At 43.9% G+C, this 14,551-nt stretch overlaps 1 protein-coding gene across 1 annotated transcript in view; it reads right to left on the bottom strand.

Annotated features, from left to right (window-relative positions):
- The window catches only part of STT3B (STT3 oligosaccharyltransferase complex catalytic subunit B), a 97,804-nt gene extending 90,499 nt beyond the window's left edge, over nucleotides 1-7,305 (bottom strand). Inside the window, exon 1 of the mRNA XM_082663107.1 lies at nucleotides 6,598-7,305. Within this exon, the coding sequence (XP_082519233.1) occupies nucleotides 6,598-6,908 (311 nt within the window). The 5' untranslated portion in view covers nucleotides 6,909-7,305. The remainder of the gene's footprint in view (nucleotides 1-6,597) is intronic.
- Between the last annotated feature and the right edge of the window lie 7,246 nt (nucleotides 7,306-14,551).

Genomic DNA, 14,551 nt, shown 5'->3' with positions numbered 1-14,551 from the left:
TATTCCCTTAAAAGCCCGTCTCTGAAAATTCCCTAGTCATTCAGGTATAACAACTTTAAGCCACCATCAACTCTTCTCTCTTCCCTACATCAAAACAAACAAAGTAATTAGCCATCATCCAACTAATGAGTGTGGTTAGCTTGGGCAGGGACTGTGCCCAGGGCATTTTGATAGGTCAATGTGTTAAGACTTAAATCAGGGCCGCTGATTAAAAAACATTAAATTAAATGGAGGACACGTTCATTTAAGCCTGCCTTGGAGGCACAGAATGCAATAAAAAGCACATAGATTTTGTAGAACAGGCGGAGACATAGATCTTGGAGAACAGGTGGACCTGTATTATTCAATCCTTGAGAGGAATACTGAATTGAAATATTTTTTATCTACAGAAATAAAAGATGTTACCTGATCTCTTCAATTCTAGGATCTAAAATCAAGTTATAAGACAAGGTAAAAAACTAAGTATCTACCACTATTTAGAACACATGTTAAAGTTACCCTGCAACACTAAGTTCCAAAGAAAGAAAAAAAGTCACAGATGATATGGTCAAGTACCAGTCACAATTTTCTAGAAATTTGTTTTCCTAAAAATAGTACAAATTTCTCCAACATAAAGACACCAACTTACATACAGGTTATACTCGAAAATATGTTTAAATGTCTTTCATTTAAAACTATGAAAGCACTTTTCCAAAGAAATAAAGCTCCAAATAGTAGTTAGGTTTCCTGGAATGTCTACAAATGCCAGTTAACGTACATTTATCAATACTAAAACATGAGAGCCTCGAGCAGTTGCTCCTATTTCTTCCAACCCTGACCTAACAACCATTTTTTTTTAATCTTATGGTATTGACACTTTCTATCAATTTCTAAATCCCTGGAAATTATTCATGTAAGAAAAAGGTAAAGTAAGGACACAGAAACCTTCTCAGAAAAGAGTAAGAGGTTTAAAAACAAAAAATGTCCACCCGAATAAGGTAAAGCAAATAAAGGAGTGAAGATGGAGTAGCAGGTTAACCATTTACATTTTTTCCCTTTCAACAGTATTAATTTGCCCATATAGTATAGTTGTGGGTCCTACATTATTTGAAATGTTTTCCTATCTTCCTATTTATTGTAGGGATTGACAGAAGCCACTTTTGCAATCATACATAAAACTCCATTAAGCAGGGCTTCCCGGGTGGCGCAGTGGTTGAGAGTCCGCCTGCCAATGCAGGGGACACGGGTTCGTGCCCCGGTCAGGGAAGATCCCACATGCCGCAGAGCAGCTGCGCCCGTGAGCCATGGCCGCTGAGCCTATGCGTCCGGAGCCTGTGCTCCGCAACGGGAGAGGCCACAACAGTGAGAGGCCCGCGTACCGCAAAAAAAACAAAAAACCCCCGAAAACTCCATTAAGCATTCCATGTGGATAAAACATGGCAAAGAAAGAGCATAAGACTCATCATAGTAAGCAACAGGCTGACCAATAAAAGGCTTCTAATAATTCAAAAGTTTAGGAGTTCCACATAAACTAAATCTAATAAAACCAACATCAATATCTTTCTAATAACTTCAGAGTTTCTCCTGAGACACCAGATTCAACAGTCATTTAACAGACTTGGGCTAATGCAATGACTTATGATGTAGGTTAGGTAAGTTACTAACCAAAACCTAGGATGATTGAATCTGGTTCTAACCTGCACTCCAATCAAAGACGATATATAAACAGTATTTATACTCATTATATTCAAGTATTATAGAAAATAAGTGCTACCCAGAAATAAGAGCTCCTCTTTATCATGGAGTTGAGGAACAAAGATAACATTCATTACATTACAGTACACTATCGGTATCCTACAAGTAAGATTTAAAAACAGTAATGGACAGATAAAAAGATACGATAAAGCAAATAAAGTAAATACTAACCGTAGAATCTACATGTTCAGTATGAGTGTTCATTGTAAAAATCTTTCAACTTTTTTGTATGCTTGAAAATTTTCATAACAATTAGCATTATACAGGTCTACTGAATTGTAGGGTGCTTTATAATTCAAGTTAACTGCAATATTGTCTTTCTCTAATAGCACTAAGTTTGCAAAGTAAACAAATTGAGGAAAAAAATATGATTCAGTCACTGGATAATATTAATCTTTCCGGTATTTCTGAGAGCACATATGCACTGATTAATAAGATATCACGATGAAGAGAACTTTTAACATTTTCTCTCATACCCCAAAGCACCCAAAACTTATTGAGAGCATAAAAATCAGAGACAGATCATAGGCAGACTAGTAAGTTTCCTCATATTCATAATAACTGTGTCAGAGCCTATAATGCAATCCTTATTCTAAGTTTCTACGACCGATGTTGTCTTTTTGCAAACTACTCATGGCAGTATGTCATGTGCAGTATTATTCAAGTTAGCCCTCAACGTATGAATACTCTAAAGCAAGAAAAAGTTCCAAAGTGGTTGCTGACAGAGCCTAACTCCCCCAGGACATGCCTCAGGAAACCCAGGATTACTACCTATAGGAGCCACCACACTCACCCAATGGGATGAGGTCCAATCCCATCATCCAACCCAGCAGCTCAAGGCACTCCTTTCACCTCCTCCCTGAGTGTTCCTACAACATAGAATGATCTCAAGAGCTCAAGGCTAGAAAAGTTTTAAATTACAATGAAATCAGTGACAGTATACAATAAGTCCCCTACATATGAACGAACAAGTTCGTTCCTCCAAGAGCACATAAGTAAGTCTAATTTGTTTCTAAGTCCAACAAAGTTAGCCTAGGTACCCAGCTAACACAATCAGCTACATAGTACTGTACTGTAATAGGTTTATAATACTTTTCACACAAATAATACATAAAAAACAAACACAAAAAATAAATAAAACATTTTTAATCTTACAGTACAGTACCTTGAAAAGTACAGTAGTACTGTACAACAGCTGGCATACAGGGGCACGTTCCCATCTTTGAAAGTTCCCAACTTGAAGGTTCGTATGTAGGGACTTACTGTACCTATTCTGAAGTGCATTTGGACTGCTGTTGCTAATGATTCCATAAAGTGCCTTTTTAAGATTTAGGGATGTTTCTGATCTAAAATTTGTTTTGTTACCCATTTTCTCTTCTTCAGAACTGAGGTCAATAGCCTCTTTTTGTCATCTGCAAAGTGAAGAAAAACATGGAGACCTCAAAGTACAGGAAGTAGTCCCCAACTTACAAACAGCTTATGTTCCAAAGGTTTATCACTCCTTTGAAAACATGTTTGTACTAATTAACCTATTTATACCATAGTTTCTATGAAAAAATGCATCCCAATTTTCAATTCTAAATTGCAGCTTTCTGCCCTGCAAAAAGGCATCTGCTGCCCTTTTACAGCTAACTGCAGCCAGAGCTCAAAGCTCAGAGAAGTCTCCTTCTAGGGCTCCAAGGAGAACCCCCTACAACCTGTGCAGGCAGGGAAAAATGCAACTCTTTTATAGGGAGCTTTTCCATCGTCTCTGTGGGAAAACCTACCACAATTTAACAAGATAATGGTTATGGGAAAAGCACCTGGTTAATATGAAAGCATTAATAGTTACAACAAAAATAAGTAGGAACTACATTCTGCTCCAGATAAAAAGAAGATAAAATTAGGTGCTGTTAAACTAGTTGGTCAACCAAATGTTTGCCAAGTACAGACAACAAATTCTCAAACTGTGTCCTCATGTCTCATCAAGTCAACTGATAAGGGAGGAAATTACTAAAGTGAAGTGGTGGAGATCATTACCAAAAATGCGACGAAGTTCTAAAAAAGTGTACTTTAAAATTCAATAAATACTATTGAACATCACATACCAACCCTTATAACAACTGGTAAGATTTATAAAATAACTTGAATGACAAACTTAAAAAACAAGTATAACTTTGTGACAATGAGTCACCTTTGGCAGCTAACTAGAGTCTTACGCAATTTAAGTACTAATGTTAAAATTTACAGAAATAACTCACAATCAAACAGAGAAAGTAAACTTTTCACTAAAAAGATTTCAGAAGTGAATCCAGTACAGAGACATGAGAAAAAGGGATCAGGGAAAGCCAGAATAAATTGGTTTGTGGATATACAACCTGAGAGGAACATTTAAACATTATTAAAGGTTCATGTTACTACTACATGTTAAAACAGTAATCTGAGAGACTCCCAAGATAGTATAACACTAGAATGCTTGTAGAATCAAAGTGCTGGTACTATTAGTAGCTTTGAAGGAAAACCACTTTTAAAATTCAAATTTTTCAACAGGAATGGATTATAAAAATAAGATGCCTAACTGAGATCTTTGAAAGACATGAAAAGAAAAACATAAGTGAGCAAACACGGGATTTTTTTTTTTGACTGAAAATTCTCTCATTAAGTCACCTGAATTATACTTAAGACATTAGATTTATACTGGCCAATCTCCATTCACAATAAAGGATAGGGACAATTCCTTTTTATAAAAGGCTATTTACTACTAGTCAGAATTACCTAACATTATGAACATAAACACAAGCCGAAAACCTACATTAAGTAGGTCTTTAAGACTGAAGAGGTTTATATACCTTTACAGTATATGAATTAAAATTCGAATGTAGAATGTCATTCGTTCTACTAAAGGATGTTTCTGAAATGTGTTTTATGCACAGAAAGATGCAAACAGATTTTTGTGTGAGTAAAAAAGGGTTATGCTCTCCAAGCATATTCTTGAAACTAGAGAAGAAATCAACTTTTAAGTTTTTGCCATATTGAAAAAAAAAAAACTTATCTGTGAAGCAATCCGATAAGACTTTTCATGATTATAATACTCAATTTTAGTAGAAACTCTTTGGCTCACTTGATGCAGATTTCTAATCTTCCTTCAAAATTAGGAAAAATATCAATCATCTCATCATTCAGTTGTGAATTTTTCTGCAATCCTTAATTTAAGCCTCAATGTTACTACTAAACATTATGCAGCCTTCTGTTTATAAAAATGATACTCTCCAGAAATATTATTCACAATTTTTGTTACCCGTAATGTTTGGTCAACCATGCACTTCTGCTCTTGTAAACTGAAAAAACACAACTTTCTCTTTTTACATGTTCAGCAAAACATTAGCAGTTTTCATTTTCTGGTTTCAATTTCATTTTTATCTAATTTGCTTATGTGTTTCAAAGCTAAGACTAAGAAAACTCTGTCTAGTTCATAAGCGTCACAGTAATTTATTTTCTTCTGTGATTCCAAGTAACACAGAAGTTGTTTTTTTTAAAAAAATCAAACCTCTAAAATGGAAAGGAAACGTTTCATGGAAGCATGTCACAGCTGTTAACTGTCTACCTAAACTGGATTCTCCAGAAGTGGACCCCTCTGGTGTTCAACAGATGATGCACTACCAATTTTTCTATCTGTAACAGAACTTCAATTGGTATTTTAATATATGGGTAACTCACTCCCCCAAATATTTATTATCCATATATTTAGTAACTCTCAAGAAGATTCTCTCTCTGTACTTCCAATGACAAATACCCTCAAGTTTAGTTGGGCCTAATTATAAGGAGGTAAGATGAACTCAAGGGTGATGGGTCAAGAAAATGAATTAAGTCAGTTTAAAAGGCATAGACTAGGGCTAAAACAAAAAACAAAGAAAACTTAACCCAGATTGGTCAAGTTGGAAAAAAAAAAATAAAGCACTCTTCCTATCTAAATAATTCACAGACCAGTGAATTAAGTTAGCTAAATTAGCTACTGCTCTTTATGTGGTAATTTCCTAAAACATTCAGGTCAGTCCCTGATACCACGTGAAACTTCAGTATTACAATCCAGCGCTCCCCATCACTATGGTACTGTTTGTTCTCTAATCCACAAACCTTCCTGCAAAGACCAATGAAGGAACTACTGCAACGCTTTCGGATATTGTGCATAACATACTGAGGGTGACAGTTTGGCTCACAGAGTAATGAGCCTGCTCTAAAAAGTAGCCCAAGATAATTGCGGACCGGTGAGGTGCAGAGTGCACTTAAAGACTTGAAAAAAAAGCCACTCTTGAAAATATCTAACATTAAATAAGCGTCCCTAGCTTTCAGATCACTTTTAGGGTTCTTATTTCCTTTCCTCCAACACCTCACTCCCTCGCTTTTTCCCTTCCCGTCTGAGAGCCAAGAGAAACACGGTAAAAGCGTGCAACCGCGAGGCTGCGCCGACGAGACTCCTGCACATCTGGACTCACCTCCAACTGCAACAGGGCACCCCCTGGGCGAGCCCATCCCAACCGGCCGAAAACGCGCGCGAGAAGCTGAGAGCAGGCGAGAGCCGCGGGCGGGGAGACGGATAGTCCGCCGCCCGGCGCGGCGGGTCGGGCTCTGCGGGCCGAGGCGGCTACGAAGAGAAGCGTTCGCCCTCTTGGGAGTCTGCAGACTCGCCCGACCGAGTCAAGGTCCCGCTCGGGCCCCGACGCCCCGCCTCGAGCGGCGCGGGGGAAACTTCGCTTGCAGGCGGGGGCGCGCCCGAGCTCGGGACCAGTGGCGGGTCCGGGCAGAGCGCGGGGCGGTGGGGGGGGGGGAGGGAGGCGCCGGTCCCGGTCCCGGGCCCACGGCGGGGGAGGGGCGGCGGGCACTTACCACGGGTCGAACTCGTGGATGATGCTTTCGAAGCGGATGACGGCGAAGAGGCGCGAGCTGAAGCCAGCGAGCCAGGCCAGGAAGAGAATGGTGAAGGAGAGCAGCGACTGCCAGCCGGCCGGCTGCGACAACCCCCCGGACAGCCCCGCGGGGGCCGGCTTCGGTGCCGCGCTGCCCGCTGCCTTGTGCGCGCACTGGGCCCCGGGCCCGTGGTGGCCGTGCCGGCTGTTCCCCAGGGCCATGAGGCCGCTCCACGGGGATGAGTTGATGGACGACTTGTGCTTGCTCTCCGGGGCCGAGGGCTCCGCCATGTTGTGCCCCGGCGGCGGGTCTTGCTCCGCGCCGCCGCCGCCGCCGCCGCCGCCGCCGCCTCCTGGTCCGAGGGGTGCTGGGCGGGGACCCGGAGGAGGAGGAGGAGGAGGAGGAGAAGGAGGAAGAAGAAAGAGGAGGAGGAGGAGGGAAGAGAGCCGCGCGCGCCTGCCCTTAGCGCCGCGAGGCCGGGGGACGGGGGCTGGAGGCGGCGGCGGGGAGTCTCCGCCTCAGCAGCGGCCGCGACCGCCGCTCTCTCAACTCGGATGGCCCCTGCGCCCCTCTAGCCATCCGTCTTCCCAGTGCAGTTGCGGCAGCGGCGAAAGCCGACGGGACGAGGGCGCCAGAGAAAAAGCAGGAGCAGACGGAGGCGGCACCACGGCTCGGAGCAGCAATGACATTCCCCCCACACCCGCCGCCCGCCCCGCCGTGAGGAGCAGGAGGAGGAGTCCTGGGGAGTCCGGGCGGAGCTCAGGCTACCTCTGACTCCGCCCCCGACCCAACAGGAACTGGCCCCTACGCCTGTCACAATGCGACAGGTCCGTTAGGGGGCGGGCCCAGAACCGCGGTGCTGGCCAATGGGGGCGCGAGCTGGGGCGGGGCTTGGCCCAACCGTTCTCCCCTCCCCCTCCCCGCCTCGCGCTCGTTCGCCCGGAGCGGCCTGGCTGCGCGGTTACTGCTTCATTGTCAGTTGAAAGACGCAGTTTCTCGCGCCTGTATTGGCGGCCAGGAGGGGCGCTAGGCGACTCCGCGCGTTGCTTCGAGCTGAGCCGGGCCAAGGGGGCGGGAGGAGGTCGAGGACAGACGGGCGGCCTCCTTTAGAACCGGTTTAGGGAACGCAGGGAGCGCTGCGCCGACTGGCCGGGCGCTCGCGGGCGCTCCGAGGTCGTGACTTTTAACCCGCTTTGCGCGGAGCGCCCATCACGTGACCGGGCGCGCGGACGCGCAGGCGCGCAGTACTAGTGTCCCGCGCGTGGGTCTGGCGCGTAGGGATCTGCCGCCTGGGGCTCCCCGCTCCTGGCGCAGCGAATCACCAGCCAGCGGCCCCGCCACGACCAGCCCAGCGAGCTGCGCCAGGCGGCCTGCCTCCGAAGTCCCGGGCGAGGGCACGTTTGCCGGCGCTGGGAACTCGCCGGAGCCGGCAAACAAGCCCCTAGCTCGGGAAGGACCCGTGGGACAAGCGAAGTGCGACTTTCTCCGGCTTTTTTCTCTTCTTGTATTCTCCTGATTGCAAAGATAACGTGTGTTCACTGGAAATGTGGGCAAATGTAGGAAATTGTTAACAGTTGCATACATTCCATCAGACGAGTGAAACTTTCTGTGGACTTTAAGCTGTTACCCAATCCTCTCTTCATTAGGTGATAGCGAACTGCAGATCCCTGTACACGAATTTTTGCACGTCTAGTTTGTATTTTTAAACCTTTCTCCCCCTTTACCCAGTCCCCTGCCCCCCAAAAGAAAGTGCTACCCGGTAGACTAAACTCAAAGCAAAATGAGTTTAAGTATAAGTGGAGTAATCAACTTTATTTCAATAAAAATTTATATATATATATATAATATATGGAGACTAGAAGTGCCCTGATATAAGCCCCAGGAAAGGCACGGAGCTTTCAGTATGATCAACACTCCGTAAATACTTGATTAACTTTTCATGTAAATTAATATTTACGTAAAATTGTCCATTTTGTTAGGTAAATAACATCTGAACTTAAAAGCGTGTATTCGCGTAATATTATAAAGGCACTCAATTATTAAGTCATTAAAAAATTTAGTAAAGAAAATGTAAACACATCTAGAAGTTGTGTTTAAATAGTAGGTCTTTTCAAAATGTTAGCTAAATGAATAAGTAGCCTTAGTTAGCGGCTGCTCTTTGAAACAACTGGACCCAGCTACGTACTCAACCTGCTAGATGATTAACTTTTCTCTCATTTCCCTACAAAATTAAATAAATAAATAGTCTCATTAAGGAAAGGATGAAAAGGTTTCCAGAAATAGACTTTCCCACTAATGATTTAATAGCCGACATTTATTGAACATCTAAATTTTAATGAGAATTATGATAGAATATTAACTGAGTCCTGTTGTACCAGAATTCTAGGTGACTTGCTCTATGTGAGAGCCCAAACCTTCTAGGCTAAAATGCCAGCATTTAGAGAACTTGTGCCCGTATTCCATGAACCAAAGTTCTATCAGCCTAAAATAAATCTTATTTTGTATTTTTATTTGGATATCTCTATTTTATTGCCTTTTGTGTAGATACTGCCTATTAAGTTGCACGTTATCTTCTTTTGCTTCCTTTTTGGTTGTTTAATGGCCAGAGCCCTGGTCTGAAAAGTGACAAAGCTTGGTTCTGGTCCCACTTTTTTGCTTACTAGCCGTGTAACGTTGGACAAGTCACCTGCATGGGTTACCCTTTCTACTCTTCGAGTCAATTGTTAATATCAAATTAGATCGCTTATCTGGAAATATTTTGAAATTTTGTTAAGGTACATATGCAAATACAGAGTAGCCGCGAGGGTAAAAGCAGCAGGGAAAACTCCTGTTATTCTTTTTTTTTCCCCCCCATTTAACATCTTTATTGGAGTATAATTGCTTCACAATGGTGTGTTAGTTTCTGCTTTATAACAAAGTGAATCAGTTATACATATACATATGTTCCCATATCTCTTCCCTCTTGCATCTCCCTCCCTCCCACCCTCCCTATCCCACCCCTCTAGGTGGTCACAAAGCACGGAGGGAGCTGATCTCCCTGTGCTATGCGGCTGCTTCCCACTAGCTATCTATTTTACATTTGGTAGTGTATATATATGTCCATGCCACTCTCTCACTTCTTCCCAGCCTACCCTTCCCACTCCTCGCGTCCTCAAGTCGATTCTCTACATCTGCGTCTTTATTCCTGTCCTGCCCTTAGGTTCTTCAGAACCATTTTTTTCTTTAGATTCCATATATATATGTTAGCATGTGGTATTTGTTTTTCTCTTTCTGACTTACTTCACTCTGTATGACAGACTCAAGTCCATCCACCTCACTACAAATAACTCAATTTGGTTTCTTTTTATGGTTGAGTAATATTCCATTGTATATATGTGCCACAGCTTCTTTATCCATTCATCTGTTGATGGACACTTAGGTTGCTTCCATGTCCTGGCTATTGTAAATAGAGCTGCAATGAACATTGTGGTACATGACTCTTTTTGAATTATGGTTTTCTCAGGGTATATGCCCAGTAGTGGGATTGCTGGGTCGTATGGTAGTTCTATTTTTAGTTTTTTAAGGAACCTCCATACTGTTTTCCATAGCAGCTGTATCAATTTACATTCCCACCAACAGTGCAAGAGGGTTCCCTTTTCTCCACACCCTCTCCAGCATTTATTGTTTGTAGATTTTTTGATGATGGCCATTCTGACCGGTGTGAGGTGATACCTCATTGTAGTTTTGATTTGCATTTCTCTAATGATTAATGATGTTGAGCATTCTTTCATGTGTTTGTTGGCAATCTGTATATCTACTTTGGAGAAATGTCTATTTAGTTCTTCTGCCCATTTTTGGATTGGGTTGTTTGTATTTTTTTTGATACTGAGCTGCATGAGCTGCTGGTAAATTTTGGAGATTAATCCTTTGTCAGTTGCTTCATTTGCAAATATTTTCTCCCATTCTGAGGGTTGTCTTGTTTATGGTTTCCTTTGCTGTGCAAAAGCTTTTAAGTTTCATTAGGTCCCATTTCCTTATTTCCATTTCTCTAGAAGGTGGGTCAAAAAGGATCTTGCTGTGATGCACATATGGTCACCTTATCTTTGATAAAGGAGGCAAGAATATACAGTGGAGAAAAGACAGCCTTCACAGTCTTCAATAAGTGGTGCTGGGAAAATGGACAGCTACATGTAAAAGAATGAAATTAGAACACTCCCTAACACCATACACAAAATAAACTCAAAATGGATTAAAGACCTAAATGTAAGGCCAGACAATATTAAACTCTTAGAGGAAAACATAGGCAGAACACTCCATGACATAAATCCTGTTATTTTATTTATTTATTTTTTTTTGCGGTATCTGGGCCTCTCACTGTTGTGGCTTCTCCCATTGCGGAGCACAGGCTCCGGACGCTCAGGCTCAGCGGCCATGGCTCACGGGCCCAGCCGCTCCGCGGCATGTGGGATCTTCCCGGTCCGGGGCACGAACCCGTGTCCCCCGCATCGGCAGGTGGACTCTCAACCACTGCGCCACCAGGGAAGCCCAATCCTGTTATTCTTGATCTTCACTCACTCGCGGATTCATTCAAGTATTCATTGAGCTCCTCCTTTATGCCAGACTCTATGTGGATCATGGGATGCAGGAGAGAACATGAGGGATGTGGTTCCAGCCCTAGGGAGGTGGACATTGAACCATCACATTACTAAGTACCAAAAATGGAATGTGGCAAATACAATGGAAGGGAGATACACAGGGGATTTGATCTTCAGAAGAGGAGAACATTACCCTTAGCAAGCAGCACTAGGGCTGAGGACTGGGGGTGAGAATGAATGGACCAGGGGAAGAAGAATGGAAAGAATTATCCAGAGAGAGAAGCACATGCAAAGGCCCTGCCGTGGGGCTGGGTAGGCAAGTACAAGGAACCCAGAAAAGGGCCAGTATGCCTGCAACACGGATAGTGGAACAATGTGGGATAGGAGTTGAAGAAATGGCCAGATAGTGTGGATCATGTTAAGAGGTGTTTTTTGTTTTGTTGTAACTGCAGAGTAATATGGAACCATGAAGGGCTTTAAGCAGGATGTGGTGTGTGTGATATGGCGTGAGAGATGATCATTGTGCGGTTTGAAAAGATTACTGGTGTACAATGTGGAAAGCACCTTGGAGAGGGGACCAGTGAGAGATCTCATCGGTCTATGAGGGCCAATATCTGAGATTTCCGAGGTTCCTTCCGTGAGGAATGCATTACTGAAGAACTACTAAGGAACCCATAGACATAAATTGCAACACGGTTCATTCTCAGTTTCCAGCTCACCAACATAGAAAAAATGGTTTCCAGTTTGTGCATGAAACTTGGGTGTACTGTTTTGCCTCTCTGCACTTAACTTCTTGATCCTGCTAGGTGCTTATAATGTCCTCACTGAGTTCACATCTCCGAGGGGTTAGACAGTCAAACATAAGTGGTACAGCGTGATGAGTGGAGTGGTGAAATAACAGGAGCAAAGCAGAAATTCACCAAGACACACCAGGCAGAGGGATGCGGGCATTCCAAGCAGAAACAAGGAAGTCCTTGGAAGTCATACTCGAAATTCAGTATTAATGAAGGTGCGTTGAAAGATGAGGCTGAAAGGGAGATAAGAACCACATTATCAATGATTTGTCTGCCTGGTTAAGGAGTTGAGATATTAACCTTTAAGCAGCTGGGAGTCACTGAAGCATTTAGAACAACAGTAAAACCATCGGACTTGGTTAATGGAAAAAAATGTTTGACAGCAGCGTGAAGAGTACACAGGAAAGGATGAGAGTAGAAGGGTGGGGTCTAGAGAAGAAGTGCTAGATTGGAGAGGTATCAAGGGAGCAGAATCCAAAAATTGATGGTGGAAGTCAGGGTTAGGATGAGCCTGGGGTGGGAGGTGGTGTCACACAAATGGGGAGCACAGGACAAGGCACAGGTTTGGAGGGAAGATGATCAGATCAGCTTTGGACATGTCATGTTTTAAGTCTCTTTAGGATACGCAAGAGGAGGTGTCTAACATAGAGACACATAGATAAAGAGATCCGATGCTCAAGAGGTAAACGTTTTTCTGGGGATAAAGGTTGAGGACTTCTTGGCCATGGATGAAATTTTGGTGGAACCTAATTTAGAGAGAATGATAGCAGGGTTGAAGACAGAATCCTAAGGAACTCCCAAATTAAGAAGATCGAAAATGAGCCTATAAGGGAGGCGAGACAGGAGCCAAAGAGATGGAAGGACCAGCAGAGAGGGTGATGTCCCAGCAGCTAAGTGCAGAAAGGGGCAAAAAACGAGGCTAGCAGTGGCACAGAGTGGAGAGAAGTGCAGTGTGACACTGCTGGAAAGTGTGCCGTGTTTGGCAACCAGGAGTTGGCCAGTTCCTTTCGCAAGGCCGGTGTAGGGAAGCAACAAGGAGCAGAAACCAGATGGCAGCGGGTGAGGGGGGATTGGAAGCAAAGGACGCAGAGGCAGGGAGTGTAAACCACCCTTTTTAGAAGTCTGGCTTAGAAAGCACACAGAGGATCAAGTCAGGTTAAGAAAAGACAAAATGACTGATCCTCAGGGCCTGGCATTTCCTCTGTGGTCAAGAAAGACCTAAGTGATGATTCTGTGTCTCGGGAGTGGCACAGGTCTTAGAGGAGTTTTCATCCTTCCTAGAGGAACAGAAATGGCATGACACACATCCTTGTACTAAACACACCACAGGAGGAGGTGGCCAGAGCCTGGTATTTAACTGGCATCTATAAATATTTGGTGACTGAGGGACTTCGCTCTTACATCATCCCCTTCTGATAAGCATCAGTCAGAGTACCTGTCTGGTGACCTGCAGCCCCAGAGGGGAGAGGGAAGCAGAGAGGGAGAAATGTGGGAGAAAAGTGATGAGGTTGTGAGCTCCTAGCTGGGCTGCCTAGAAGCAGTGTTACCTGGTGGTTTAGAGAGCACAGGCTCTGGAGACATCCTGCCAAAGATCAAATCCCAGCTCGACTTCTGAGTCACGTGGCCTATGGCAAGTTTCTTCACCCTTCTGTGCCTTGGTCTCCTCATCTGTAAAGCATGGATAAGGATTGCACCTTCCTTTTAAGGGCCTAATGAGGAATAAAGGAAACAATCCAGGAGAACTTGGACCAACACCTAGCACAAAGGAAGCATGAAATCCATGTTGGTTTTTGACACTATTACTGGGACTACTTCTATATCTAGAACAATGACAGATGGGCTGTGAGACTTACCTCTGTGGATCTCCTTAAAATAATCCCCCATGACCTGAGCCCATCTCAACACTTCTCTGTTTCTTTAAACTAGGAAGTACCTGCCTCAGATCAACCACCACCTAGGAATGCTGTTTCACTGAAATACCTGCTAGATAAACTAGTGGGGAGCTAAGGTGGCAAGAAAACCTCAGAGGGCAGGTGTGGTAGGCAGCTTCTAGTGATCCTTGATTCCTGGTGTTCATACCCTGTGAATCTCCTCCATCGGGTATGGGCTGGATGGAGTGACTACTTCTAAGCAACAGAATATAGCAAAAGTGATGGGCTGTTGCTTCCAAAATTAGGTTACTAAAAACTAGTCTCTTCTTCTCCTCCCCCGCTTCTTCCCCCTCTCCCCCTCCCCGTCCCCTTTTCTCCTCCTTCTTTCCCCTCTCAGGAAAGCAAACAATAGTACTGTGAGTAGTCCCACAAAGGGGCCCCACGTAGCATGGAACTATTGTCTCTGGCCAGCAGCCTGCAAGTACCTGAGGCTGTGAACAGCCACAAGAGTTTGCTTAGCAGCAGATACTTCCACAGCCCAGCCTTGAGATGGATGTGCCCCCAGATGACACCTTGACTGCAGCCTAATGAGATACCCTGAGCCAGAAGACTCAGCTAGGCTGCACCCAGATTCCTGGCCCACAGGAACTGTAAGAAAATACATGTTTATTATTTTAAGCCTTGTGTAATTTGT

Source organism: Grampus griseus (genome assembly GCF_964374135.1).
Source record: "Grampus griseus genome assembly, chromosome: 10".
In the NCBI taxonomy this organism is placed as follows: Eukaryota; Metazoa; Chordata; class Mammalia; order Artiodactyla; family Delphinidae; genus Grampus; species Grampus griseus.
Note: the sequence above shows the minus strand (reverse complement) of the source record. Positions and strands in the feature narration are given on the sequence as shown.